The following is a 27,726-nucleotide window of genomic DNA, read 5'->3' as shown; positions in this document are numbered from 1 at the left end:
ATTCTCCTAACGAAAGGATAATAGTTCAGGCAATTGAGTCGGACACCAAAATGGAAAATGGAAAGGCCCGCCTTGTGCTTCCCGTTGCACTCTGGGACGGGTAGTTCTCCGAAACTTCACCGCTCATCATCGAGGGGCGCGAGTGCGCAGGGGAGGAGACTACAACTCCCAGATGCCTACTAGGCCGAATCTGTGGCTCCGTTGGACCTGGCGAGCATCCCCGGGGAATGGGAATAGGCTTTGAGAAGCGGAAGGCGGCAAGCGCGACGTCCGCGGCGGTGGCACCTGCTTGACCGCGGCTGGCTGGATCAGGAGGCGGGAAGTGGGGCTGCCCCCAGTCTTGGGCTAGGGGGACGCGTAGAAGTTCCGACCTAGGTTGCCTTCCCTTGTGGCAGGTGGAAGAAGAAGAGGAAGGGGGAGAAAGGTGAGCAGAGCAGGTGGCTGGCTGGGCTGGGGATGAAGGGTCGGGGGGTGCTTTCAGCAGGGGTTGTTTGGGGTGGGGGTGGATCTCTCTGGGCTAAACTCTGCCTGCCTTTACTGCCCAAGCTCAGCCTTCCTTAGGTGGGAGTCTTTGGGACGGGATGGGCAGCGGTCCATGGGACCCTCTGGAGAGGTTGGCTGGGGATACAGGTAGATACAGATTAACAGAGTTGGAAGGGACCTTGTAGGTCATCTAGTCCAACCCCCCGCCCAAGCAGACCCTACACCATTTTTTGACAGGTCTCTTTTTGAAAGCTTCCAGTGATGAAGTTCCCACAACTTTTGTTCCATTGGTTGATTGTTCTCACTGTCAGAAATTTTCTCCTTATTTCCAGATTGAATCTCTCCTTGGTCAGTTTCCATCCATTATTCCTTGTCTGGCCTTCAGGTGCTTTGGAAAAATAGCTTGAACCCCTTCCTTTCTGTAGCAGCCCTTCAAATATTGGAAGACTGCTATCATGTCTCCCCTGGTCCTTCTCTTCACTAGACTAGCCATGCCCAGTTTCCTGTAACCGTTCTTCATATGTTTTAGCCTCCAGTCCCCTAATCATTTATTTATTGTTTATTTATTTATTGGTTCGATTTATATGCCGCCCTTCTCTGGAGACTCGGGGCGGCTTACAATGCGTTAAGCAATAGCCTTCATACCTTTTGTATATACCTGCTTAGTAGGGCTTTCGGCCCCCTCTAAGCAGTGTTCTTTTTTATACAAAGTCAGCTTATTGCCCCCACAGTCCTGGTCCTCATTTCACTTACCTCGAAAGGATGGAAGGCTGAGTCAACCTTGAGCCTGGTGAGATTTGAACTTGCAGTAATTGCAGGCAGCTGGTGCTACGTTAAAGTAGCCACCAAGGCTCTTCCTGGGATGATGAGAAGCTCGTGGGTGTTTAGTCCTTGGTGTTCCCCGAGCTGAGTGGTGTGCTTGCAGACCTTGCATTGTCAACCATTGGGTGTGCTTAAATTCCGATTTGGCACTAAAGTGAGCTCTGCCCCTCATGGAGAGGGCTCGCAATCTGGGTGTCCTCCTGGATGCACGGCTGTCTTTAGAAGAGCATATGACGGCCGTGGCCAGGGGGGCCTTTTATCAGGTTCGCCTGATCCGCCAGTTGCAGCCCTTTCTGGACCGGGATGCCCTGTGCACGGTCACTCACGCCCTTGTTACCTCCCAGTTGGACTATTGTAATGCTCTCTACATGGGGCTCCCCTTGAAGAGCACTCGGAGGCTCCAACTGGTCCAGAATGCGGCCGCGCGGGTGGTTATGGGAGCAACTCGTTGTGCCCACGTGACACCCCTCCTGCGCAAGCTACACTGGCTCCCGGTGGTCTTCCGGGTGCGATTCAAGGTGTTGGTTACCACCTTTAAAGCGCTCCATGGCATAGGACCCAGGTACCTTCGAGACCGTCTTCTGCCACCAATAGCCTCCCACCGACCAGTCCGCTCCCACAGAGAGGGTCTCCTCAGGGTGCCATTGGCCAAGTTATGTCGGCTGGCGACACCCAGGGGGAGGGCCTTCTCTGTGGGAGCCCCAGCCCTGTGGAATGAACTGCTTCCGGAAATATGTAAGATCTCCGACCTCTGCGTGTTTCGCTGCACACTGAAGACCCTGTTGTTCCGCCAGGCCGGGCTATCAACAGAATAGTTTTAAATTGGGGTATTTTAAATTTCTGGGGTTTTAATTGAGCCAAATTATTTAATCATTTTAAATTTTAATTGCTGTTTTGTCTTGTGTTTTTAAATAGGCTGTACTGAGTCCTTCGGGAGAAGGGCGGTATAGAAATAAAATAATAATAATAATAATAATAATAATAATAATAATTATTATTATTATTATTATTATTATTATTATTATTATTATTATTATTATTATTATTACCCCTGAAGAAGCTTCTTGGATGAGAAGCGAAACGTTTTCAAAGGAAAAAAACCAGAAAGTCCAGTTGTTCTTGAAAAAAAGCACCTTTCAGTCTACCCCAATAGATCACGCCCTGATAACTAGGGGTTTTTCTGGTGCTACACACACATACACCTGCAAATGGTCAGCGGTCCAGGCTTTGGATGTTGCTGCTGAACCTCAGGTGGGATTGCAATAAGACCATCCTCACCTGTGACTTGATTGCATAGGAAAAGGCTGGCCTGGCATGATCCCAGAAGTTCCTGGGAGCAAACTACGAAATTTTTTCAAAAAAAGAAAAAGCATATTCTAATAAAAATATCAAAATCAAATGATTAAATGATGTACATTTATTTTTAAAATGCAATTCAGTTTACGTATTTTTCACAAGGACATGAAAGACTCTGCATTAAATGGTACCCCATAAAAGTTCAGTGACCAAAATAAAACACATGTGATGTGTGATCACTGAAGGCTGTGAAAATGTGGTTTCATCTCTTTACTGATCTGTCTGAATGCCAAACTTCTGTGAATTCCCTGGCATTTGTGGATTTGGCTTGATGAAATGACCTAATTGGGTAATGAAATGTCTGCAAGTCAACAGCCCAGCTCAGAGAGCACCAAGATCTCCACAATTCAAAACCCTGAGCTGCAGATATTCTCTTCTATTGAAACAAGTGGGTGCAATCCACTCTGGGAACCCATTGCAACTCACTGAAGCAGGTGACTGGATTGACCCAATATTTGGCTTTGTATAAGGGACAGACTCATACCTTTCTCAAACAGGTGGGGCACCTGGCCCCATCCCACAGAGCACGGTGAAGGAAGCAACAATTCCATAGACATCCATCTGCAGTTTTAAAGAAATTAGGGTAAGGCTTCTCCCTTCCAAAATTTCAGGAATCTCCAGGCTTCTCTTGTTGGTGCGTTCATTAAGTTTTGAATCTTTTCTTGAGTTTCTTGTAACCCAGATTAAGCTGTCATTTAGTTATTATTTTTTTGCCCCATCAAATGGAGACAGAATGTGAGATAACAAACTATTGTTCCTTTTGTTGATTGTTCTTCCCATTTTTTTTTCTCAGTCTCTCTTGCAAACTTTCACACTGGTTTTCTACAACATGCTATACCACAGAAAACCTGAATAAAGATTAAGCTTCAAGCTAAGCAAGTTAAAGAAATTGATGGTCTAATCACCAAATTAAATGCATTAGTCTAAACCCAGCCATAGTGTTCAGTGCTGAGAACCTTGCAAGATTTGACTGGGTACAAAAAAGTGAACTACTTGTACTGTGGTTTGCTTATGGCAAGTTGTGAATTCAGCCAGTTAGCAACTGTTCAGTAACGGATTAAGCAAGCCTTATCTCGCAGTCTATACATACCACCATTAGTATTTGTATCTGTTACATCAGACACCGCACTTAAGTTGTGTAACCTGTAGGAAGCCTGATATGGTTGATTGTGAGATGCAATTCATTAAAAAGATTCGGGTATGCGTCAGAGGTGGGTTTCAGCAGGTTCTGACCAGTTCTGGAGAACCGGTAGCGGAAATTTTGAGTAGTTCGGAGAACCGGTAAATACCACCTCTGACTGGCCCCGCCCCCATCTATTCTCTGCCTCCCGAGTCCCAGCTGATTGGGAGGGAATGGAGATTCCCTCCCGATCCCTATCCTTCCATATCCTTCCCCTGCCACACCCACAAAGCCATGCCCACAAAGCCACACCCACAGAATCAGTAGTAAAAAAATTTGAAACCCACCACTGGTATGCATTAACTGGGCATTTTAGATATACAGTTGAATTTCTTTTACAACCATTGGGATTAAATTCAATCCATTGAGGTCTTTGGAAACCATGATTTGATTTCTGAACAGAATTATTTCTGCAGCTTTTTCCGGCTGCTTAGCTTCATGTTAGAAAAAGTTGCTAATTTCTGAATCTGTGTGTATTCATAACTTTGTTTTAGCATATGTTGCAAAGGCAGTTGCCTTCTGGTTGAGCTCCTTTTGCCATGTAATATCTCTTATTAAAAGTGTTCCCATGCAACAAATTTGGGAAACAACTAAAGAGCTGGCAGCAATTAAAATAATACTGGGATATGCCACAGTGGTCTCTCATGGTATAAAGTGACTTCATATATCCATTTAGAAAATTCTGTGTCAAAGCTGAATGTCTGATTTTAGGTCCTTCATAATGCCTTCTCATTGCTTCCACACCATGAAGTGTACTTCCCTTCAGAAGAGCATTACAATTTGTCCCTGTTCTCCTTCCTCTTGCAAAGGGTTAATATATTCCTTTTTAGCCAGAGTACTAATAAAGCTTGTTATATGACCACAAAGTATTACTTTTTTGTTCAACGTGGTATGTGGTAATGGCCAAAAGAACTGCTGTAAAAATCCTTCTTCAGTCTGGCCCTTTATACATAACTCCTGAATAATTCTGTACTTAGCATGGCCAGTGTTTTTTTATTTTATTTTATTTATTTATTATTTTATTTATTTATTTTTCACATTTCTTAATGGCCCATGACCCTCAAAGAGAGACCCTGGGCTGCCTACAATGTTAAAAAATATATAACTAACTATCTACCCTGTTTCCCCCAAAATAAGCCCAATCGGGCTTTTGAGAGCGTGGCAATAAGGCCAAGTGCTTATTTCAGGGTTCAAAAAATATAAGGATCTTATTTTCGGGAAAACACAGTATCTACCTACCTACTTACCTACCTACCTATCTCTCTATCTCTCTATTCTAAAAATTTAGGAGGAGGCAAGAGTGATTAAATATTATTAAACTAGTGAAAAGTTGAGGGGACGGCTTTCAGAGGACTAACCAGCCACATGTCTGGATGCTCCTCTGGGCTCCCCATATGAGCCCACAGGGCCATGTTTTAACTCCTTTACGGAAGTTCAGGAGAGGGCAACGGCTCCCACCAGTCAGAGTTCTTTAACTGATGGGGGCTGCAACATACTTTCCCTGCCTGACCAAGTGGGATGATTAATATAATGGGTCAAAGATGGTTCTACAGATAACCTGGCCCAGTTGCCACATAGGGATTTATAAGTCACAACCAACACCTTGCATGGATCCAGAAGCAAACTGGCACCCGGGGTAGTCCGCTCCCTAGGCATCTCCACAGAGCTTCTTCCACCATGCTTGGTATCCAACTGGGAACAAATCAAAGCAATTTTATCCTCCAGATGCACAGAAAATTCCTCTGCACAGCCTTATAGATGGGCCTTCCCCTTCCTGAAAAGACTCTGGGTAACCCTAAACAGGGCCACTGGGCAACACACTGTGGATTCGTTAAGAGCAGAAAAGTGTTGACTGGAGCTTTTATAGGAAATATATCTGTAGGGCAGCATCTTGGAAGAAACTACTGTAACAAATAAGGCTATTTCCAGCTTAATCTAAAAATAATAAAATAGGTGGAGTGGATTGATACGGAGCGATACAACTGAATTTCTACCAACACAACTGTTAAGTTGGTGCCAACTCTCGTGCCCTGTTTATTACATTCTGGATTGGGACCACCCGTTGATTGTGTGAGAAAACGCTTGGCATTTTCACACTCACTCCAGTTTAAGAATAAGATCTTTGTTTTCTTTCCTCATAGCTCTCAAAATGGATATTTTTGGAGACCTGCGGCGAATGAACAAACGCCAGGTAAAAGAGGAGTTACAGTTTGTTAATGCAATGTTGGCTTGTGAACAATGACTGAGCTTGTTTGTTTCACAATTGTTTGTATCCACAGTCAGAATCAATTTAATGAAATTGATGTCTTCTCAATTTCAGGTAGTCCCTGCTTAATGACCATTCATTCAGCAACTCTTTGAAGTTACGATAGTGCTGAACAAATGGCATTGATAGCCAGTCCTCAAAGTTACAGCTGTTAGGATGCCCCTGTTGTCACATGATCAGAATTCAGGCACTTGGCAGCCCACCTGCATTTATGACCACAGGGTACCCTTTAACAATCCCCACTCAAGTAGCTCCCCTCATCTCTTCGCTTTAGATCAGAGAAGGGAAACTATGGCCTTTGTATGACTTGTGGCCTTCAACTCCCAGAATTCCTGAGCCAGCATGGCCCTTGTGTGACTTGTAGACTTCAACTCCCAGAATTCCTGAGCCAGCATGGCCTTTGTGTGACTTGTGGTCTTGGACTCCCAGAATTCCTGAGCCAGCATGGGCCTTGTGTGACTTGTGGCCTTCAACTCCCAGAATTCCTGAGCCAGCATGGCCCTTGTGTGACTTGTAGACTTCAACTCCCAGAATTCCTGAGCCAGCATGGCCTTTGTGTGACTTGTGGTCTTGGACTCCCAGAATTCCTGAGCCAGCATGGGCCTTGTGTGACTTGTGGCCTTCAACTCCCAGAATTCCTGAGCCAGCATGGTCCTTGTGGGACTTGTAGACTTCAACTCCCAGAATTCCTGAGCCAGCATGGCTGGGTCAGGAATTCTGGGAGTTGAAGTTCACAAATCATAAAAGGGTCATTGTTCCTCACCCCTGCATGTGGACCCTTTGCACTCCACAACCTTTGCCACCCTGTGCTCTGACACCTGGATGACCTATGCCATCTTGTTGCTTCCACTCTCGATGAGACACACTAGTCCTTCATGAGGCAGTGGCATGGAAGAAGGAAGGAAAGTCTTGTGCGGCCAGCAGCTGCCTCATGAAGAGCCCAGCTGGGCAGGTCTCAGCAGTAGCAGGAGCAAGAAAATGGTGAAGATCAGCTGCAGGCTATGGAGGGCAGGATTGGGAGGGCATCTGCAGCTGGGGCTTCGTGCTGCAATGCTGGACTTTATGGCGCTAAACTGGGCTGAGTCCGCTGCAGCTTTGTACCTCAGTGCTGGGCTGGATTGGGGCGCTTGCAGCTTCATAAAGTGCCAGACTGGGTATTCTCATCAGCAATGGGAAGAAGAAGAAAATGAAGATCAGTTGGGGGTAATGGCCAGCAGAAACCTAGGACAGGTTGCACCCCTTCCTGTCTCTGGCAACAGCCACCCCCAGTCTGACTACACTAGCACAAAGGTATTACAGCCACTTACTCGGCCAAAGGCCTGCTTGTGAGCCAACCATGTCTTGCCACTTCTTGCAAGGAAGCCACTTCCCCATTGGCTTTGCTCATTGGAACTGGTGACCCCCTGCACTCCCCCCACCCCCACGCATGCGCAGGTGACCCCCCATGCTCTCCCCACCCCCCCACACATGCACTGGTGACCCCCCATGCTTCCCCCGCCCCCGCTCCTCCCACCCCCACACATTCACTGGTGACCCCCATGCTCCCCCCATGCTCCTCTCACCTCCCATGCATGCATTGGTGACCCCCACCCCCCATGCTCCTCCCACCCCCCCACGCGTGCACTGGTGACACCCCCACACCCCACACGCTCCCCCCACCCCACACGCATGCACTGGTGACCCCCGTGCTCTCCACACACCCCCACGCATGCGCAGGTGACCCCCTGTGCTCCCCTGCTCCCTGCATGTTCGCAGGTGACCCCCCACGCTCTCCCACCCCGTCCATGCATGCGCAACCCCCCCGCCCCCATGCATGAGCAAGTGTCTCCCACATGCGCCCCATGCATGCGCAGCAGAAACCCAAAAATCAGCTGGCCAGTGGGAAGTGCGCGTACATGCGCGGTGGAGCTGAGCTGGGGCAACAGCTTGCGTGCCTGCAGAGAGGGCTCTGCATGCCATAGGTTCGCCATCGCGGCCCTACATAAATCTTGATGTCTTGAAAATCTGTAAATTGAAAAAGATCAGATTTTGGATGCTTCTAGAATCCCCCCCCTTTTTTTTCCCCCTCTCCCACATTTACAGTCTACGTGTCCTATGTTGTTTGCCTTTTTATTTTTTTTAAAAAGCACTTGTCTTTTAATGTAAATGAAAGCAAAAACAATTTAAATCCAGTATTTCTCAAACACCGGCAACTTCAAGAATTCCCAGTGGCATTTCACAGGGCTGAGTCCAAAGGTGAGATGGTAGAAGTGGTAGAAGTGGCGTTATGACATAAGGATCACAGTGCTGCGTCTGCCATCTTGATTCCCTAAGCAGATGCTGATACTTTGTGCCAAAGCTGAGGGAAAATACATGCTGGCCTCATCCACTGTCATTATTATCCTTCCCCCTGACTCTCTCTAAAAGATTGAATGACCTTAACGTTAGATCAAAGTTGGCAGGCTGCGGACTTCATGTTTTCCCCGGGCATATGCGCACAGCTGCCTGAACATCCTTGAATCAGCACTGTTTGGGGCAACACAGATTTCCACTGAAAGTTAATAAACTAGTGAGCGTGAGGTTTGCTCTTCGTTTATATGCTGCCTGTGTTGGTGGGAATGTGGTTTTCTCCTTGATAAGATATTGTTTTCTGCTTGATTGTTTGTTTCTGTGATAGTTTCTTGATTAGGGTAATTGTTTTCTCTCTTTTTGTCTGGTGTTACTCTCCGCTTATCTGGGTGTTAGCTGCTGAAGAGGCTGTGATCTTTTTGTTTACTTCTTAACTTCTTTATTATCTCTTTTGAATGATGTGTAAATATGGTTTATCTCTATGTGTCTATTGATGGCTGATTTGTCTGAGTGATAAGCTTCCCTAGTGTTTTCGATTTAGCTTGGTTTAGGTCTCTAGGATGTTCACAATTTCCCACTTGAAACTATGGTTAAAACTGTCCATCTGCTATGAAATTAAGGAATTTTCATTGTTTCTTCTGACTGCTAATTGACGTTCATGGATGAGCTCTACTAGTCTTTAGTTTGTCCTACACAGTGGCTGTTATGGTCCTTCCACTTTATGACGACTCCTGTTCTTTGTCTTCTTGGTCTACTGAGTGTCTTGGTTTACTTAAAATGTTTGGCTTGGGGGAAGGGGAAAGGGGGAGCTTGGCTTGTGTGCTATGGTGATGGTTGTGGTTGTGCAGGTAGTCCTCCACTTATGGCTATAATTGAGTCCAAAATTTCTGTTGCTAAGTGAGAATTTGTTAAGTCACTTTTGCCCCATTTTACGACTTTCCTTGCCTCAGTTGTTAACTGAATCGTTGCAGTTGTTAAGTTAGTAACACACTTGTCAAGTGGATCTGGCTTCCCCATTGCCTTTGCCGGTCAGGAAGTCGCAAAAGTTGATCACATGACCCCGGGACATTGCAACGGTTGTAAATATGAATCAGTTGCCAAGTGTCCAAATTTTAATCACATAACCATGGGGATCAGTGGTGGGTTTCAAAATTTTTTACTACCAGTTCTGTGGGTGTGGCTTGGTGGGCATGGCAGGGGAAGGATACTGTAAAATCTCCATTCCCTCCCCAATCCAGGGGAAGGTTACTGCAAAATCCCCATTTCCTCCCAATCAGCTGGGACTCAGGAGGCAGAGAATAGATGGGGGCAGGGCCAGTCAGAATTTTTACTACTGGTTCTCCAGAACTGGTCAGAACCTGCTGAAACCCACCTCTGATGGGGATGCTGTAATGTTTATGAGTGTGAAAAAAGTGTCACTTTTTTGTAACTTCAAACGGTCACTAAATGAACTGTTGTAAATTGAGGACTACCTGTAGTATACATCTGCCAGCAAATCACCAAGTCCAGAGAGCACCATGGATTCCAACTCTGAGCTGCATGTATTCTTTCTGTTGGTAATAAGTAGTGTGAATCAAGCAGTCTGCTGTAGTACTTCTAACTTTGCAAAGGTCTCTCTCACTCTAGGAAGTGTGAGGGTTTTTTTAAAATTTTCAGAGCCAGTTCTGGGGAGGATCGTGAACCTGTTTATGGATGGGTACAAATACATGGCATGAGCTGGTCCTAAATAACCTTTTAACAAGTTGATAAGAGCCGCGGTGGCGCGGTGGCGCAGTGGTTAGAGTGCAGTACTGCAGGCTACTTCTGCTGACTGCCGGCTGCCTGCAAATCTCACCAGGCTCAAGGTTGACTCAGCCTTCCATCCTTCTGAGTGGGTAAAATGAGGGCCCAGATTGTTGGGGGCAGTAGGCTGACTCTGTAAACCGCTTAGAGAGGGCGGTAAAAGCACTGTGGAGCGGTATATAAGTCTAAGTGATATTGCTATTGTAAATCAATGGGTCTGCTTTAGTCATTCTACTGGGCTAGTACCGGAAGGCAATAAATCGCCCTGAGTCCTATTTGGAGAAGGGCGGTATAGAAATAGGAACAAATAAATATAGAAATAGGAACAAATAAATATAGAAATAGGAACAAATAAATCTGTTTCCCTTATTAGCCATTCATTTGTTTTTTAAACAAATGGAAAACTGGGCCACCTCTTGGCATGCAGCTTTGCAGTGCTACCCCATGCGGACAAGAAAGGCTTAATGTCGTGTTTTTCCCATGTGCTGATCTACTTCATGGCTCTCCAGCTGCTGTGCTGTTTTTCTTGTTCACCAGTTTTGGATTGCCCTACTTAAACCGTGTACCTGCCATACTGTTGCCTTCATTATTCAAATGCAGCATCATGGGAAGAGTGACTATTCTGAGGAAAGAAACAGGTGCCGATTGAATGTAAAGATTATTTAAAAATTATCTATTTTTATTGATTGATTGATTGATTGATTGATTGATTGATTGATTGAATTTCTATACCGCCCTTCCCCCGAAGGACTCAGGGCAGTGAACAGAATAAGATTTCATATACATATCCCTGTTCTGCCTGAAACACTTTGTCATTCAACCCCTTGCTCTTCGTTCTGTTGAGGCAGTCAGGTGTAACTCCTTAAAACACGTGAAAGACACTGAGCTTGTCAGCTGGAAAGCTGAGAGCCCAGGTTTAAGACCCGAGCGTCACGTGATGGGGTGAGCTCCTGTTACTTGCCCCAGCTCTTGCCCACCTAGCAGTTTGAAAGCATGCAAATGCGAGTGTCAACCCTGAAGCGAACCTGGCTGGGGTCATCTTTGAGGCTTCCGGGTTGCCACTAGATGGGAGGGGGAGGGAAATAATTAACTGGGGTTTTGCAGTCAAAACAAAAGGTTTTCCTGTGGGAACCAAGGTCATTCCAACAGGTGGCTGGGAGAGGAGGAGCGAAGTAACCAAGCAACTGGCCAGCACCTCTATTGCAGGGGTGAAATGCTCCCGGTTCGGACCGGATCGCCTGATCCGGTAGCGATGGAGGCGGGTGGTTCGGAGAACCAGTAACAAAAATCCTTGCCCCCTCCCCCATGCCCAGCTGAGCCGCACAATCATCAGAGGCTTTTTTTTTACTTTTAAAAGCATTTTTTTCTACAACCTCTTTGGCAGAAAAAATGCTTTTAAAAGTAAAAAAAAGCCTTTGATGATCGTGCGGCTCAGCTGGGATCATCAAAGGCTTTTAAAAGAAAAAAACCCTTTTTTTCTTTTAAATGCCTCTAACGATCAGGCAACTCAGCTTGGATTGTCAGAGGCATTTAAAAGAAAAAAGGGGTTTTTTTCTTTTAAATGCCTCTGATGATCCAAGCTGAGTTGCCTGATCGTCAGAGGCATTTAAAAGAAAAAAAACTCTTTTTTCTTTTAAATGCCTCTGACGATCCAAGCTGAGTTGCCTGATCGTCAGAGGCATTTAAAAGAAAAAAAGTCTCTGCCGATCAGGCAACTCAGCTGGGATCGTCAGAGCCTTTTGAAAGCATTTTTTTACAACCTCTTCGCCAAAGAGATCGTAGAAAAAATGGTTTTAAAAGTAAAAAAAAAAAATTGGCCACACCCACCCAGTCACATTACCTCCCCCACACCAAGCCACGCCCACAGAACCAGTAGTAACAAATTTGAGATTTCATCACTGCTCTATTGGATCATGTGACTGATGACTTGGGGAAAGGGGGAAAACTTTCTCTTTAATTAGATGAAAACCACGGGAATTTCAGAGTCGGTTTTCACCAGTTGTGCCAATATGATGTATCCAATAAAACTGGTCTTCAAGAAATCTACCTGCTTCGGAGTGCTGCTTTCTATGGGTGCATTACTTGGAACGCTGACAGCGAGTAGATAAATAGGTACCACTTCAGTGGGAATGTAACAGCATTCTGTGCACCTTGGCATATAGTCATGCTGACCACATGACCATGGAAATGTCTTTAGACAAGCCTGGCTCCCTCGGCTAAGAAATTGAGATGAGCACCACTCCCTAGAGCCAGACATGACTGGATACGGGAAACCTTTATCTATGGACAATGCAGGGTTTTTTTTCTGATCAGTTCTAATTATGATAGATGCAATACATGGTCTTTTGACTTATAGAGCCACTAGAAACCTGAAAGGACAATACACCAAATAAAACCAGCTTCCCTGTTCTCAAAACCCATTTACATCCACTGGATCTACTTTTCATATCCAATTTAATATTCTTTAATATTTTAGTTGAAGTTCCTTTATCTAAAGTTATTAAGATCTTTTGTTGACGTTGTGTGGGTGAAAATTAAATTTGTGCCTAATATTTGAATTTGGAGATGTTCAGCGATGCATCCTGTAAAAGCCGAAAATGAGTACAATGACTCTTGAAATAATAACAGCAACAGCGGTGATTACATGATCAAAGAGTTTATATGAGATTTGTTCTTTTCATTCTGCTCTTCCTTTTCTTGTAGCTCTATTACCAAGTTTTAAATTTTGCCATGATCGTGTCTTCAGCCCTAATGATATGGAAAGGCCTTATTGTTATCACCGGGAGCGAGAGTCCAATTGTAGTAGTGCTCAGGTATGTCTCTTTATCAAGAATTTGTTTGCTGGGGTAGTCTGCAGCCCTCAATTTTTGTCTCATTCCTGTCCCGAATTGGGAATAGGGAAAGAGAGAGAGAGTGGGAGGTTGTGATTTTTATAACCATCATTTCTTTAATATGTTCCCTTGTTTTTAGTAAATTCCATCTAGGATAAACTGTGTTATGAAATTTGACTAGGTCATAGTAACCTACCTATTCCTTTTTGATCTTCTTTCTATAAAAAGCTTTAAGCAGCCTTAATAATTAATAACATATGTGTGTTCTTTTATATACGATGATGGCAGACTGAGAAACCATGGGTAATTATTGATTATAGATTATTCCTACACCCTAATTTGCACATGTTAAAAATAAGTATTGTTGGATTCTTAGTACTTTTTGAACTTAGTTGCTTTTCTGCAGAGATTTCATTACAAGCTTGGATAACATCATCATTGATGTTGGTTGAAAGTGTCCAAACTGAGAGAACACTCAAGAACCCAACAGTTTAATCCAGTTCCACATATATTCCTTACTATTGAAATAAGTATTTATTGAACTTTTCCAATAACATACCATGATGTTGGGCTCCTATAAATAAAATTTTTACGGGGGTGCAATGGCTCACCAGTTAAAGACACTGAGTTTGTCAGCTAGAAAGCGGACAGTCCAGGTTCAAGACCCTATGTAACAGGGTGAGCTTCCATTACATGGCCCAATTCCTGCCCACCTAGCAGCTTGAAAGTGTGAAAATGTGAATACATAAATAGGTACCACTTGGATGGGAAGGTAACAGCGTTCTGTGCGCCTCAGCATATAATCATTCTGCCCACATAACCACGGAAGTGTCTCCAAACTATGCTGGCTCCCTCTGCTAAAAAACAGAGATAAGCACCACTCCCTAGAGTTGGAAATGACTGGACAGAGGAAACCTTTGATAAAATTTTACAGAATTCCTTTGTCGAGATAGTTTGATTCATTTAAATCTGTTGTGGGTAAACTTTGGAAACATTTTAGGCCTTGTAACCAGGGTGGATTTGATTTAAATCGAGTCGATTTAAATCATGATTTAAATCATGATTTAAATCACTAGTAAAAAGACTTGATTTAAATCAACTCGATTTAAATCATAATTTTTAAAGAGCAACTGTCATCTCTGCTACTCCTTTGACCCGTTGTTGACTCACCGATAGTCCCAGTGTTGCAGAATATACAGCCGTGTGCTACATAACTAAGCTCCATTTCATGCTGAATAAACTAAATTATTTATGTATCTTAAATAGAAAACTATCTTACGATAGATTTTTACCCCAAAAGTTTTTTATTAAAATAAATTCAATAAAAATAAAAAAAATCTGATTTAAATCAAAAAAATCCAATTTAAATCAAATAAATCCAATTTTTTTTTTATTTTTTTTAAAAAAAATCATTGATTTTTATCCACCCTGCTTGTAACACAAAACCACATCCAATATCCTGTGCTTATTTATTTTTTGGTAATCATTGTGTTCATTGAGTGATGCGGTGGCCTAGAGGTGGAACTCTCGCCTCACAATCAGGAAGTTGTGAGTTCGATCCTAGGTAGAGGCAGATATTTCTCTCTCTCGGCACGATGAGTATATATTTACTGAATATAGCTCTGCATTGGTGACAGGAAGGGCATCCAGCCAGTAAACACTCAGCTCCATTCAGTTGCCCAGACTCCACCCCGCAAGGGATTGTGGGGTCATTAAAAGATGATGATTGTGTTAATCGTAAACATTCTTCTCTTCTCCTTTTCTAGTGGTAGTATGGAACCAGCCTTCCACAGAGGAGACCTCTTGTTCTTGACAAATTTCCGAGATGACCCCATCAGAGCCGGAGAAATTGTGGTTTTCAAAGTCGAAGGAAGAGATATTCCAATCGTGCACAGAGTGATTAAAGTTCATGAAAAGTAATGCTGGTCACACAAAGTACAGTCGATAAAATGGTTCAGAGAAAGGCCTGTGTTGGGTAGCTGAGGGTTTTCAGAGTTGGATTCCAAGTTAGTGGGTGGCGTTAAGATGAGGAAATGAGCAGGACAAAATCAGGACAAAAATGAATTATTTATTATTCATTGAGTTTAGGTAACTCTGGGTGGCTTACAATATTAAAAAATAAAACTACCGTATTTTTTGGAGTATAAGACGTACTTTTCACCCCCCTAAAAGAGGGTGAAAATTTGGGTGCATCTTATATACCGAATGTAGCCAAAAACGCGAGGCACGGAGATCACGATGGTCTGTGCCAATCCCTGCAGCCTGGAACAGCTGATTGGGGGTATTCCGGGAGGCCGATCCACCCGCCAATCAGCTGCTCATGCTGAATCAGGCTGCAATAATGTGCTGAAGTTGACCTGGCTGTTTGCTATTTGCTGCAAAGATTCAAGAGTTTGCAGCAGCAAGCAAAACACAAGCAGAGGAGAAGAGTTTTAGTTTTAGTTTAGTTCAGAGATCAGCACAGCATGCAGCTTTAGAACAATTGACCTGAGCCACACCCAGGCTCCTTGCTGTCTCCTTCCTTGTTGCTCACACAGCAAATACTGTTTCAGTTTCCAAACAGTCTCACACACTGACAGGACACTAGCCAGATGAATACCGATGGATACTGGTACTGCTTTTTTCAAGAGGCAACTGGACTTAACTGGACTTTCTGGTTTTTCTTTGAAGATGTTTCGTTTCTCATCCAAGAAGCTGCTTCAGCTCTGACTGGATGGTGGGGAATGGAAGGATTAAAGGACTGGATGGTGGGAACTTTAATTCCCCACCATCCAGTCAGAGCTGAAGAAGCTTCTTGGATGAGAAGCAAAACGTCATCAAAGAAAAACCAGAAAGTCCAGTTGCCTCTTGGAAAAAACACATTTGGGACAACCATGACCTGGATGACTGAGCATCTCCATAGACATTGGAACTTAAATTTTAGTAAAGCAAAGTTGAATTGCTGATATGCTTCTGTGTATTTAAATTTTTTTTTCCTAATCTGGCAGAAACTTTTAGGGAGTGTTGGGTTTAAAAGGAAATAGAACACACATTTAAGGGGGATGGGGAAGAAAGCAAGCATTGGCAATTTAACCATCCACATTATCTTAACTGCTGTATGGCAGGCTTTTCTTTGTGCTCTTTTTTTTTTTTTAATTTGATTTATATGCCGCCCTTCTCCGACTCAGGGTGGCTTACAATGCATTAAGCAATCGCCTTCATACTTTTGTATATTTATACAAAGTCAGCTTATTGCCCCCACAAACTGGGTCCTCAATTTACCTACCTTAGAAAGGATGGAAGGCTGAGTCAACCTTGAGCCTGGTGAGATTCGAACTTACAGTAATTGCAGACAGCTGGTGTTAATCACAATGCTATCAGTCTGCTGAGCCACCAGTGCCACTTTCAATTTTGTTTTCCTTCCTTCCTCTGCATCTTGAATACCTAAATTGGTGTTTTCCAAGCATCCTTCGTAGTACAAATGTCAGACCTGATTTTTCTAGTGGGTTATTGCCCTTATAACACTGTGACATTTTCAAAAGATTATTTTTTATAACATGACTGTTTAAACATTGCTCCAGAGTGATGCGACAGCTTTAAAATGAGACGTGTATAGACCTCTCTGCTCCATATTAGATGAAAATCAAGATGTTTGGTGGCACTTTTTCTGACTAACCAATTTTAATAGAAGACTTGAGCTTTTGTGAGCTACAGCTTACTTCATCTGACGCGTGGAATGGCAAAACTAATGGGGAAGTGAACTGTAGCTCACAAAAGTTTTCTCCTTTTAATGAAAAGTGTTGGTCTGAAAAAGTGCCACCGAACTCCTGTTTTTGGATCACCGTAGATTAATGCAAACCTCCCCAACAATTTATACTGATAAATATGGTATTTTTCGGAGTATAAGACGCACCTACCTTTTATGGTGAGGAAAACAAGAAAAAGAAATCTGCCTCTGCCTCCCAACAATTTTGCCTCATTGCAGCAAACAGCCTGCTTTACTTTCGTTTTCGTTTTCAGCATAGCTTGATTAGCGCAAGAAAAAAAATCTGCCTCCCAGCAATTTACCTCCTTGCAGCAAGCAGCAGAGGCCCGCGCAGCAATAGGCAATGGCAATCCCTGCAGCCTGACAATCAACTTGAGGACCCGGTTTGTGAGGGCAATAAGCTGACTTTGTATAAAATATACAAAAGTATGAAGGCTATTGCTTAACGCATTGTAAGCCGCCCTGAGTCTCCCGAGAAGGGCGGCATATAAATAAAAAAAATAAAATTAAAAAAAAATTAGGCTGTGCTGAAGCTGAAATGGGCTGTTTCTTCTTGCTGCTTGCTGCAAGGAGGTAAATTGCTGTGAGGCAGAGACCAGAGGGTGGAGGCCAGTGGGTAGGAGAGCTACATTCAGTGTACAAGACGCACCCAAATTTTCACCCCCTTTTAGGAGTCTTATACTCCGAAAAATACAGTATATAATGGATTGCTTGTCCATTTTGATGCATTTCTGGATAATAGGTAACGGTAGTTTCCATAATTAGCTACCTGACCCATTTAGTTTAGAAAATTCTTTGTCAGATCTCTGGAAGTTGAGTCATGACAACTGAACTTCTTTTTTGATTTGAAACGTTTTGCTGTTTATCCAAGTAGATACTAGCAAAACTTTTCAAACCAAAAAAGAAGCCCAGTTCCCATGACTCAAACTTCCAGACAGCCCTGTCGGGATGGCTGAGAATATTCATTGACATATTCTTTGCCAGATCCTAAGCTCTCACCAAAAGCCAGAGATGGTGAATCTGTGGCCCTCCAGGCATTGCTGAACCTCAGCTTTCAGCAGTGCCAGCCGATGTGGTGGAAGGAATGCAGTCTTGAGATGCAGTTCAGCAACAACTGGAGGCCAAAAGCTTTGCTGCCTATATCGAGTTACTGAAAGCAGTTAAGACTGATAGTCACTGATAGGCAGTTAAGACTGATAGTCTGATAATCACTGATAAAACCTGGGCCTCCACCATTCAATCTGGCTCAAAGAATTAGCTTCTGGTTTTAAGCACCTGGGAAAGATTAATGGCATAAAGGAGTTTACTTGATAACAGAATAACTTATTTAGAAACTTAATCTTTTTTCACATATAATGAGTCCTTTTTTTCCAGATAACCTCTTTCTAGACCAAGTAAACATGAGAAATCTAGTCATTTATTGTTGTTCTTTAAGGTAATTCTATGGCTAAACAGGTAGTCCTTTTTTTAAAAAAAAGTTTTTTATTATTTTAAAACATAAACATAAAACACATCTTTTCAAAACAAAGCTCTTGATCCGGTCACAAATTCATACAAATCACTAACAAATCTTAATTTTCAATTAATACAACTTTTACTCTAATACAACTATTTTACTCAGTTATTTCCCTCAAATCTATTATTTATCTATGCCATTATCCCCAAAAACCCGTTACTTAAATCTTAAATCTTAACCCATTGTCATTCCCTTTTTCTCTTATATTTGCTTAGATGGATATATTTTTAAAGTATAAATCATACAATCGTTATAAACATTCATAAAATATTAAATTCCAACATAATCATTTTATTCTTACTATTGAGCTCAACATTTATAATCTTTATTTCTGTTATTAAACCTAATTTATTCGTTTCATGTTAACTATTAATCTCAATATACTCCTCCTTATTTTGGCTATCCCACCACATTTTATTTTTGCTATACTACCCCGCATCTTTATCTTTATCTTTGTTGTTAAACCAATCATTTTTATTTCTTGGCTGTTAAACGCAGCATAACCATTTTGTTTTTGGCTGTTAAACACAGCATATTCATTTTTGTTTCTTGGCCGTTACACAGCATATCGATTTTTGTTTTGGCTGTTACACAGCATAACCATTTTTGTTTGGCTGTTAAACACAGCATACTCTTTTTTATTTTTTGGCCGTTACACAGTATATTCATTTTTGTCTTGGCTGTTACACAGCATTGTCATTTTTGTTTGGCTTAAAGAGGTAGTCCTTGTTTTAACAATTTAAGCCCCAGGATTATGGTTGCAGATTGTACTCATTAAGATATGTGTGTGTGTGTAGGTGTATATCTGGTGCAGGTATATACGGTATTTATGTGTATATGTATGTTAAGTATGTGTATATGTATGTTATGTGTATAACATACACATGTGTATATGTATGTTAAGTATGTGTTTGGGTAGATACACACTTTAGTGCAGAATTTCATTTTTAATGTGGGCCGGTGTGCTCGCAGTAAAAAAAATGACAATAAACTTATATCTTACATGATCATGCCCGATTTTACTACAGTATCTTGTTTGTGGCAGTTGTTAAGTGAACCCGACAGTTGTTAAATAAATCCATTTTCCTCAATGGGTGGAAACCAGAAGACTGGAAACCAGCAAAAACAAATGCCAGAAAGCGCGGTCACATGACTGTGGGATGCTGCAAACGTAAATGGAGTTGGTGGAAGGCTCAAAATGAGATCAAGTGAACATTGGATGTCTGTTGGAACTTTGAAAATAGGTCGCGAGCAGCTCTGTGGAGGTCCATTGTACCTTTAAACAGTCCCTAAGTAACCAGTCATTAAACAAGGATTATCTGTAGTAAATACAGGTAGTCCTCAACTTACTTACAACAGACAACAGTTACAACAGTTACTTACAAACTTACAACAGTTTGTTTAGTGACTGTTCAAAGTTACTGAAAAATGTGACTTATGAAAAATGTGACTTATGACACAGTTATGATTTTTGCAGCATCCCGGGGTCATGTGATTCTCTTTTGCGACCTTCTGACCGAGAAAGTCTGTGGGGAAGCCAGATTCACTTAACAACCAGGTTACTAACTTATCAACCGCAGTGATTCATTTAACAACTGAGGCAAGAAAGGTCGTAAGATGGCGCAAAACTCGCTTAACAAATGTCTCACTTAGGACCCGACCCAAGAAATCTTGGGCTCAATTGTGGTCGTAAGTTGAGGACTACCTGTAATGGGCCCTGGGGAGAGCCAAATACTTGTTTAGCTCTGATAGCAGGAGTCCTAAAACACCTGGACATTTATTGAAAATACAGGAAGGACAATATGTACCTATTGCTATCTTATCACTTGACCCTACCTTCAGGTGGTTAGTGAGCTGTTTCAAAATTGCTGTCAACAGTTAGTTGCTATCAACTAATCCATTCCCTGTCCTGTTGCTTGCTTGCAGAGAAAATGGCAACATCAAATTTTTGACCAAAGGTGATAATAATGAAGTCGATGACAGAGGTTTGTACAAAGAAGGACAGAACTGGCTAGAAAAGAAGGATGTCGTAGGCAGAGCACGAGGGTAAGTAAACTTGAATTATGCAAGCAGCCTATCTTGTCAACGCCGGAATATCAGTGACTTACGCAGATGGAATTCTCTCCTTGTTTTTCCCCTGCTAGCATCGTGGTCTGATCTGGAAAATACATTTATTTCAGGATGAGTCACCAGAGGCTTCGGGGCCACGTACAATCCTCCAAATTATTTTGAAGGGCACCGGGAGCCCCTTTTGACAACAAGGATTGTCTGAAAATTGGTAGCATTTTGAGCTGGAAATACCTCTCAACAGGGGTGGTATCCACTTACCTTCGCTACTGGTTCACAAATGTGAGCGCACGCGCCATCTCCATCAAAAATGATGCAGAGAATCAAAAATGGGGCGTGATTACATACGGGTGGGTGGGCGGAGCCTCCCGCCACCGCCACTACCGCTTCACCTGAACCGGATAGAACTGGCTGAATGCCCCCACTGCCTGTCACCCTAACTTGGGTTTAAATCACGGGTGTCAAACTCGCCGCGTCATGTTGTTGTCATGTGACGTTGAGACCTTTTTCCCCTTTGCGGAGCTAGGGTGGGCGTGGCCTGCGCCTGACCATCTGGCCCATAGGCCGCCAATTTGACACCACTGGTTTAAATTATTATTTTGATGTCCACAGCAAATAACAGTATTTCTAGATGAGAAACAGTTAGGAAATCCAAGACCCGAAGTCTAGATTGGGAAGTTGAAAAAAAAAAATCTAGAAAGAATACAATAGCCTCCATACTGTTTCCAAGAAAAAAAAAATATTTGGACACGTCCAGGAGTTCCCAGAAGTCATGTCTAGCTTGAGGGAGAATCGCAGCAGGTAGCGGCGCCTTCCAGATCTTGGCAGATCTTCAGAAAGTTAATCTGCTTCAAATCTGTTTGGTAGTTGGAGGAGAGACAAAGAGGAAATAGGAAGTTGCTTCTAAATGCAGTTTGCAGGGGATATAGTGGCAAAAGAACCCCAGAAATATCTGGTGTAACAAAATGGTGAATTAAGATGAGTTTTGGTTTGGTTTAACAGGGCTAATAATACAGTCTTATGGGTAGTCCTTGACTTACAAACGTAATGGAGCCTGCCTGTGATGGTCATAAAGTGGATCATCACATTAACAGATTAACAGAGTTGGAAGGGACCTTGTAGATCATCTAGTCCAACCCCCTCGCCCAAGCAGGAGACCCTACGCCATTTCTGACAAATGGCAGCCCAGTCTCTTCTTGAAAGCCTTCAGTGATGAAGCTCCCACAACTTCCAAAGGCAACTTCTGTTCCATTGGTTGATTGTTCTCACTGTCAGAAAATTTCTCCTTATTTCTCCTTGATCTCTCCTTGATCAGTTTCCATCCATTATTCCTTTTCTGGCCTTCAGGTGCCTTTTTCCTCCCCCTGGCAGTTATTAAGCAAATCACCATGTTGCTAAGCGAACACTACAGTTGTTAAGCAAACCTTGAAGCCATTAAGCGTCATACTGGTTGTAAGTCGAGGACTAACTGTATGTGGCTTCATGCAGGCAGCAACATTTGTAGCTTTCAGTGTTTTAAGAGGTTTACTAAAGTAACATTTTAGCTTGTGTATTTTTTAAACTCTTTGTGGTTATGTGTTACCCTAATACCGTATCTTATATTTAATATTAGCAACCTTGATACTATTCATATGGAGTGACAGGATCTAAATTCAGTTACAAATATATTAAATCAATCATGCCTGACATTTACTGTTCACCAATGTTTAGTCAATGACTGTATTGATTAATAAGACAACTATGTTTAATTTCTCTCAAATAGGTTTTTGCCATATGTTGGAATGGTAACCATAATCATGAATGACTATCCAAAATTTAAGGTGGGTACAGATTTAGCTGAGAATCTATGAAATGATCTTTAGATTTAGAATGAACATTATTGTTTAGGCAAGAAGAGAAAATAATATCTAATAATTTTTATCCTGTTGCTTGACGTTTACCATTCACATAGTTTTCTCTTTCGGGCTGAGAATTATGGGAGTCATATTTTCAACCCATGTGGTGGGACCAAAAGGGATGTTAGGAGTCAGGCTGTATGTTAATTTAATAGTTAAACAAATACCGTGTTTCCCCGAAAATAAGACCATGTCTTATATTTTTTTGAACCCTGAAATAAGCGCTTGGCCTTATTGCCATACGCTCAAAAGCCCAATTGGGCTTATTATCAAGGGATGTCTTATTTTGCGGGAAACAGGGTAGATTTGAGGAGAACATAGTTTTTGCACATTGTCAGCAATTTGAAACTAGTTTACTGAAGGGTGTGTGAGAGATGCTTGGTGGTTCACTGAGGGTGTAAGATGTGGATTGGAGAGGACGCACAAGAATGCAGGGTGCACATGAGGTGCTGCGTAGGTCAGAGAAGGCCTGGGAGGGTGCACCAATATGCAAGGAGGAACATGGGAGGTGGTGCAAGGGTGTGTGTGAGAGGCACTACACGGATTGGGAGAAATTTGTGTGACACATAAGTTGGGGCGGTGGGTGGGAGGTGCTGGTCAGGGAAGGTGTGAAGACATGCATAAGAGACACTGTTGGTCAGAGGTGGGGTTTGTGGGGGTCGGAAAGGATGTGATGGGGTGTATAAGAGGCACAGATCAGGGAGGGTGCATGGGAGATGTGGCATGGGTAGACAAGGGTGCCAGGAGTGCACAAGGGGTGTCATGCAGGTTAAGAGAGGGTATACAAAAGGAAAAAGTTGTGGAGGGTACAGGAGGATGCACAAGTGGCCCCTTGCAGGTCAGGGACATTGCGTGGGGATACAGTGCGAGTCAGGGTGTATATGGATGCATGAGTGACTGGGTGTGACATAAGTGTAGGGAGATGAAACCAGGTGGAGGATACCAGTGATTTGCTACCTTCTCCACTGGCTTCCCCATTGACTTTCTGGAGAAGCCATCAGGAAACGTTTCAGATAGCGTTCCTCAAAAACATATTTAGTTTATGAGATGTGCTATGGAACGTGGTGCCTACACGCAGTAATATTCCATGTGTTTGTTTTTTCACAGTATGCTCTCTTAGCTGTCATGGGGGCATATGTACTTCTGAAACGGGAATCATAAAAGAATCTGGAATTGCCTCGGACAACTCGTCAGCATAATTATATGAAGAGATACTAATATATTTGAAACATCTCCCTGTCTGCAGATAATATTACATAACACGTGAAAACCATATTTTATTTGTTTTGTTCCCCTTCATGTTACAATCTTAACTGTGGGCAGCCCAGTTGCCTTCATTGAGTCACACTGATATTTTTTTTGTATTATATCCATTTTCCCCAACCTGGTTCATCTCCTCAAATTTTCAGCCAAAAATGTCTTTTGGGCATCTTGGGTGGAGATTACATGAATTATGGTCTAAAACCAGTTTAGGGAAGACAAGATTCTCTTGGCTGTTTTGTTAGCAAATAATTGTTTTAATTTCTACTTTGTGTTCACTTTTTCTCATTAGTGACAAAAATGGATCTGCTTATTTTGAAAATACTTTGGAGAATAGTTTCATAGCTGTGAATCTTGACTACACTGAGAGTTCTAGTTTTTATTACACCTTTCGTGCAAGGGACCTCTTGGCCCAATTTGTACCCACCTTCAAATTATTCCCATCTCCCACCCATCCTACCTGGGCAGCAGTTCAAACAGTTACTGATGATTTGTTAAAAAGTCCCTTCTTGCGAATGATTTCACAAAGACAGCCAAATGCTTCTAACGAAGAATTGAACAATGTAGTTTTGATTAAGGTTATAAGATGCACCTTTCTGCAACAGTGGTGTTCTAGCTGCATTGCTTTATCAAACCAGCTTGAAAATCAAGACCCACAATGATATTATCTGAGTTAGTGCCTTGCACTTATACAGGTAGTCCTTGCTTAACAACACTCATTGGGGACTGGCAACTCTGCTTTACAACACAGTTGTAAAGCACGGCATTACATGATTGTGCCAACTTAACCAATGGCAGTTGTGTAGTTGGGGTTGTTAAGCAAATCTCACGCAGTCATCAAGCAACGACATCACGTGATCGCCGTTTTCAACTTCCCGCTGGCTTCCCCAGTGACTTTGTTGGAAGCCAGCGGTGAAGGTTGCAAATGGCAATCAAGTGGCTGTGAGATGCTGCAATAGAACTGTGAGAAGTTTGTCAAGTGCCTAAAAAACATGATCATGTGACCTTGAGAACTCTGTTACAGATGGAACTTTGAGGAGTGGTCTTAAGTCTCCTCATTCAGCATCGCTGTAACCTTGAACAGTTGCGGAAAAAAATGGCTGTTAAGGAAGAACTACCTGTAATGTAATAACATGGAGGACGAAAGCCTTTAGCTGTCTAGCCTAGCTTGAGTGAAAATGTAGGAGTCCTTAATTTACAACCACAACTGAGCCCCAAATATCTGTTGCTAAGCAAGACAATTGTTAAGTGAGTTTTGTCCCATTTTATTACTCCTTTCCTACCACAGTTGTTAAGCAGATGCTGCAACAGTTGTAAGTGTGAAAAACGGATATGTCACTTTTTTCCAGTTCCATTGTAACTTCAAATAGTTGCTAAGCGAATAGTTGTAAATCGAGAACTAACTGTATGCTCCTGCTAAATTCCCTTAATCATCAGTCAGTCCCAAATGTTCTGTTGATTTGGATTTGCAGTCTAAGAAAACTATAGAGAGTGTTTCTCAATTTCAGCAACTTCAGGATATGTGGACTTTCGACTTCCAGAATTCCCTAGCTAGCTTGAATTCTGGAAGTTGAAATCCCCACATCCTAAATTTGCTGAGGGGGAGAAACACTGCTATGAAAAGTAAGGAGGATGGTTTTTAAAAAGATATGATATGCTTTGCAGCTTTTTAAATTTAATATTTATAGAGGAGTTCCAGTTCCCTTGTTCAGTAAAATATTAGAAAGCACATGATGCCTACACATCTGATACAATATATTTGACACTCACTTTTTTGTGCCAGTAATGTACCGTTTCATTTTTCCTAAATACCAATAGTTTAAACCCTCATGGTTTTGTGTATAGCCTGTAATAAAAGCAACAGGTTTACAGAATTTGCGACCATAGCTTAGATTTCACAGCATATAATCGACAAGCAAAATATGCCATTTTTGTGGCTACTGTTTTTTTTCCCCCCTCCTAATTGAATAAATATGTGGGAGTCACTTCCATTTCTCACAATGTCAGGCAAACCAACTAAACTCAGAGTTTGACTAACCATGAATCCAGCTATATTGAGAAGGGGAAACTATTCATTAAGGCTGTGTGGTGGTTTCAGACACAGGCAAAAACGTGTTCAGGAATATATGACAGGACATTAACATAACTCCAGTTTGACTCTTTAAAGTAGCTGCATCTTTTCCCAGATTGTACATTTGACCTTTAAAGTTACTGTATAGTTGTAGGAAGCTGTGGGATCCTTGGTACTCTCTGAGCTTGATTGTTTTCTTATAACTTCACTCCCTTCTAGCATTGATAAGATTGCCTAGTTTGATAATAAAACATCTGCAGGAAAACAACCAAGCTCAGAGAGCACCAAGGATCCCACAGTCCAACTACAAATAAGCTCTTCTTTTAGTAGTCATCCAGTAGAATTAGTAGCCATCCAATTCTATTGGTAGGCACAATGGCTTAGAGGTTAAAAACACTGAGCTTGTCAGCTGGAAAGCTGGCAGCCCGGGTTCGAGACTTGAGCGCCACGTGATGGGTGAACTCCCGTTACTTGCCCCAGCTCCTGCCCACCTAGCATGCAAATGAAAGTAGATAAATAGGTACCACTTTGGTGGGAAGGTAACAGTGTTCCGTGCACCTTGGCATATAGTCATGCTGGCCACATGACCATGGAAATTTTCTTCGGACAACGCTGGCTCCTTTAGCTAAAAAACAGAGATGAGTCAGACACGACTGGAAAGGGGAATCCTTTATTTTTGTTGGTAGTCATAGGAAAACGAACGTTCCCTGGACATCCTGAAGTGGCGTTTTGCATCTGCAATGCTGCAGAGACCTAATATTCACTTTACTGCCAAATGCTATAAACATTTAAATTGGCAACCGTGAAAAAGTCCTATCACTGACTGGGTTCACATATCGCAACGTTAAAATGTTAAAACGAGTCCTTCGGGAGTAGGGTGGTATATAAATTAAATAAAAGTAAAAGTAAATAAAAGTAAAACGTACCTTTATTTTGGTTTTGTGTATTGTGAAGCCAGGATTTGCAGTCAGTAAAGTGACAGTTAATAGAACAATAGTTTAGTACAATGTGACATTTTGGTCACATCAAATCATTAATTATTTGATGATGCCATTTGGATGTATGTATGTATGTATGAAGATCCATCAGCCCAAAGTAGCTTTATTATAATGAAGAATGGTCCTGTACTTGGATGTTTTGCCTGAAATTGCTGCTTCTGTAAGCATTGGAAAAAGGTGGAAAAAATGTCCTTGCTATAGGATTTACCCAGCCTTGAAATAAAAATGGGACTGCTGAAAGTACATGAATGATGCAAGATATTTGTCCACTAGATAGACCAAACCAGACCGCTAAAACTATAATAACAACAAAATCTTGCAAGTCTGTTTATGTTATACCTTTTCTTCCTACTTCAGAGAATTAGAAAGTTTTCTCTTCTGAATATTATCTGCCTGTTGTGGACTTAAAATATGTGTTACTGTTCGTTGTCCTGGCAATGGAACTTGCATATCTCCATCAAAGTCGTCATCTTTATTCTCTACAGTACTTTTGAGTTCTTGGTGTTAGAGGGTATATTCTTGCAGACATTTCGTTAGTACTTTGGGTAACATCATCAGTGCATGTTAGAATGACCTCTGCCATTCTCATTAGTGGCCATATGCACCAGGGATACATCCTATCCTGGTATAGAATTGTCCACAAGAAAACTACCAAGCTCAGCTCACCATGAACTCAACAATGTATAAGTTCTAATATTAGAACAAGGAAAATTTGACCTAAAATCTTTTATTTTATCTATGCTGTGGGCATAATCCTTTGTAATTGCCATAACTCTACTCCTATGGGGCTGGGAAATAGAGTTTGTAGTGTAAAATTTCTACCCCGAGATCAGATTCTAGTTTAAAAGCCCAACACTTGCCCCTCCAACTTTATTCTTGGCCTTTTAAATTCCTTTTGTGGCCTTAGGGAAATCACTTTAAAAATGTGAATAATCTGAGTTATTTTGTTTTAACTTCTGTCTTGCAATTTCATGGTAATAAATGTGTCAGTCCTTTGTCTTGTTTTTTTTTTAAAGTAAATTGCTTTAAAGGCTTGCCAGATTTCTATGAAAAGACCCACAAAGAATAAAAATGAAAAACAAGTTGTCAATTCTTGAGCTGTACTAATAAATGTGATGCCCACACA

The 27,726-nt window shown here is 42.1% G+C and overlaps 1 protein-coding gene across 2 annotated transcripts; it reads left to right on the top strand.

Annotated features, from left to right (window-relative positions):
• The first annotated feature begins 234 nt into the window (after window positions 1-234).
• Window positions 235-27,726, top strand: SEC11C (SEC11 homolog C, signal peptidase complex subunit). Of its 2 annotated transcripts, XM_070938918.1 has the most exons (8): window positions 235-424; window positions 3,159-3,244; window positions 5,983-6,032; window positions 12,921-13,030; window positions 14,815-14,964; window positions 20,236-20,355; window positions 22,139-22,196; window positions 23,379-27,726. In XM_070938918.1, the coding sequence occupies exons 3-8, from the start codon at window positions 5,991-5,993 to the stop codon at window positions 23,430-23,432; spliced, it is 534 nt and encodes a 177-aa protein (XP_070795019.1). In that variant the 5' UTR covers window positions 235-424; window positions 3,159-3,244; window positions 5,983-5,990; the 3' UTR covers window positions 23,433-27,726. The 2 variants fall into 2 exon arrangements, with proteins under 2 accessions (XP_070795019.1, XP_070795018.1); XM_070938917.1 differs by lacking the exon at window positions 3,159-3,244.

Source organism: Pituophis catenifer, unplaced genomic scaffold (genome assembly GCF_029215685.1).
Source record: "Pituophis catenifer annectens isolate HBS135680 unplaced genomic scaffold, rPitCat1.0.hap2 SCAF_2, whole genome shotgun sequence".
Classification (NCBI taxonomy): domain Eukaryota; kingdom Metazoa; phylum Chordata; class Lepidosauria; order Squamata; family Colubridae; genus Pituophis; species Pituophis catenifer.
The sequence above is the reverse complement of the archived record's forward strand: the minus strand, read 5'-3'. Positions and strand labels throughout refer to the sequence as shown.

Coding starts and splice junctions, on each gene's coding strand:
- SEC11C (XM_070938917.1), top strand. CDS start 5,991: ATGGATATTTTTGGAGACCTGCGGCGAATGAACAAACGCCAG. Junction 6,033..12,920: donor GGCGAATGAACAAACGCCAG/GTAAAAGAGGAG, acceptor CTTTTCTTGTAG/CTCTATTACCAAGTTTTAAA. Junction 14,965..20,235: donor GTGATTAAAGTTCATGAAAA/GTAATGCTGGTC, acceptor GCTTGCTTGCAG/AGAAAATGGCAACATCAAAT.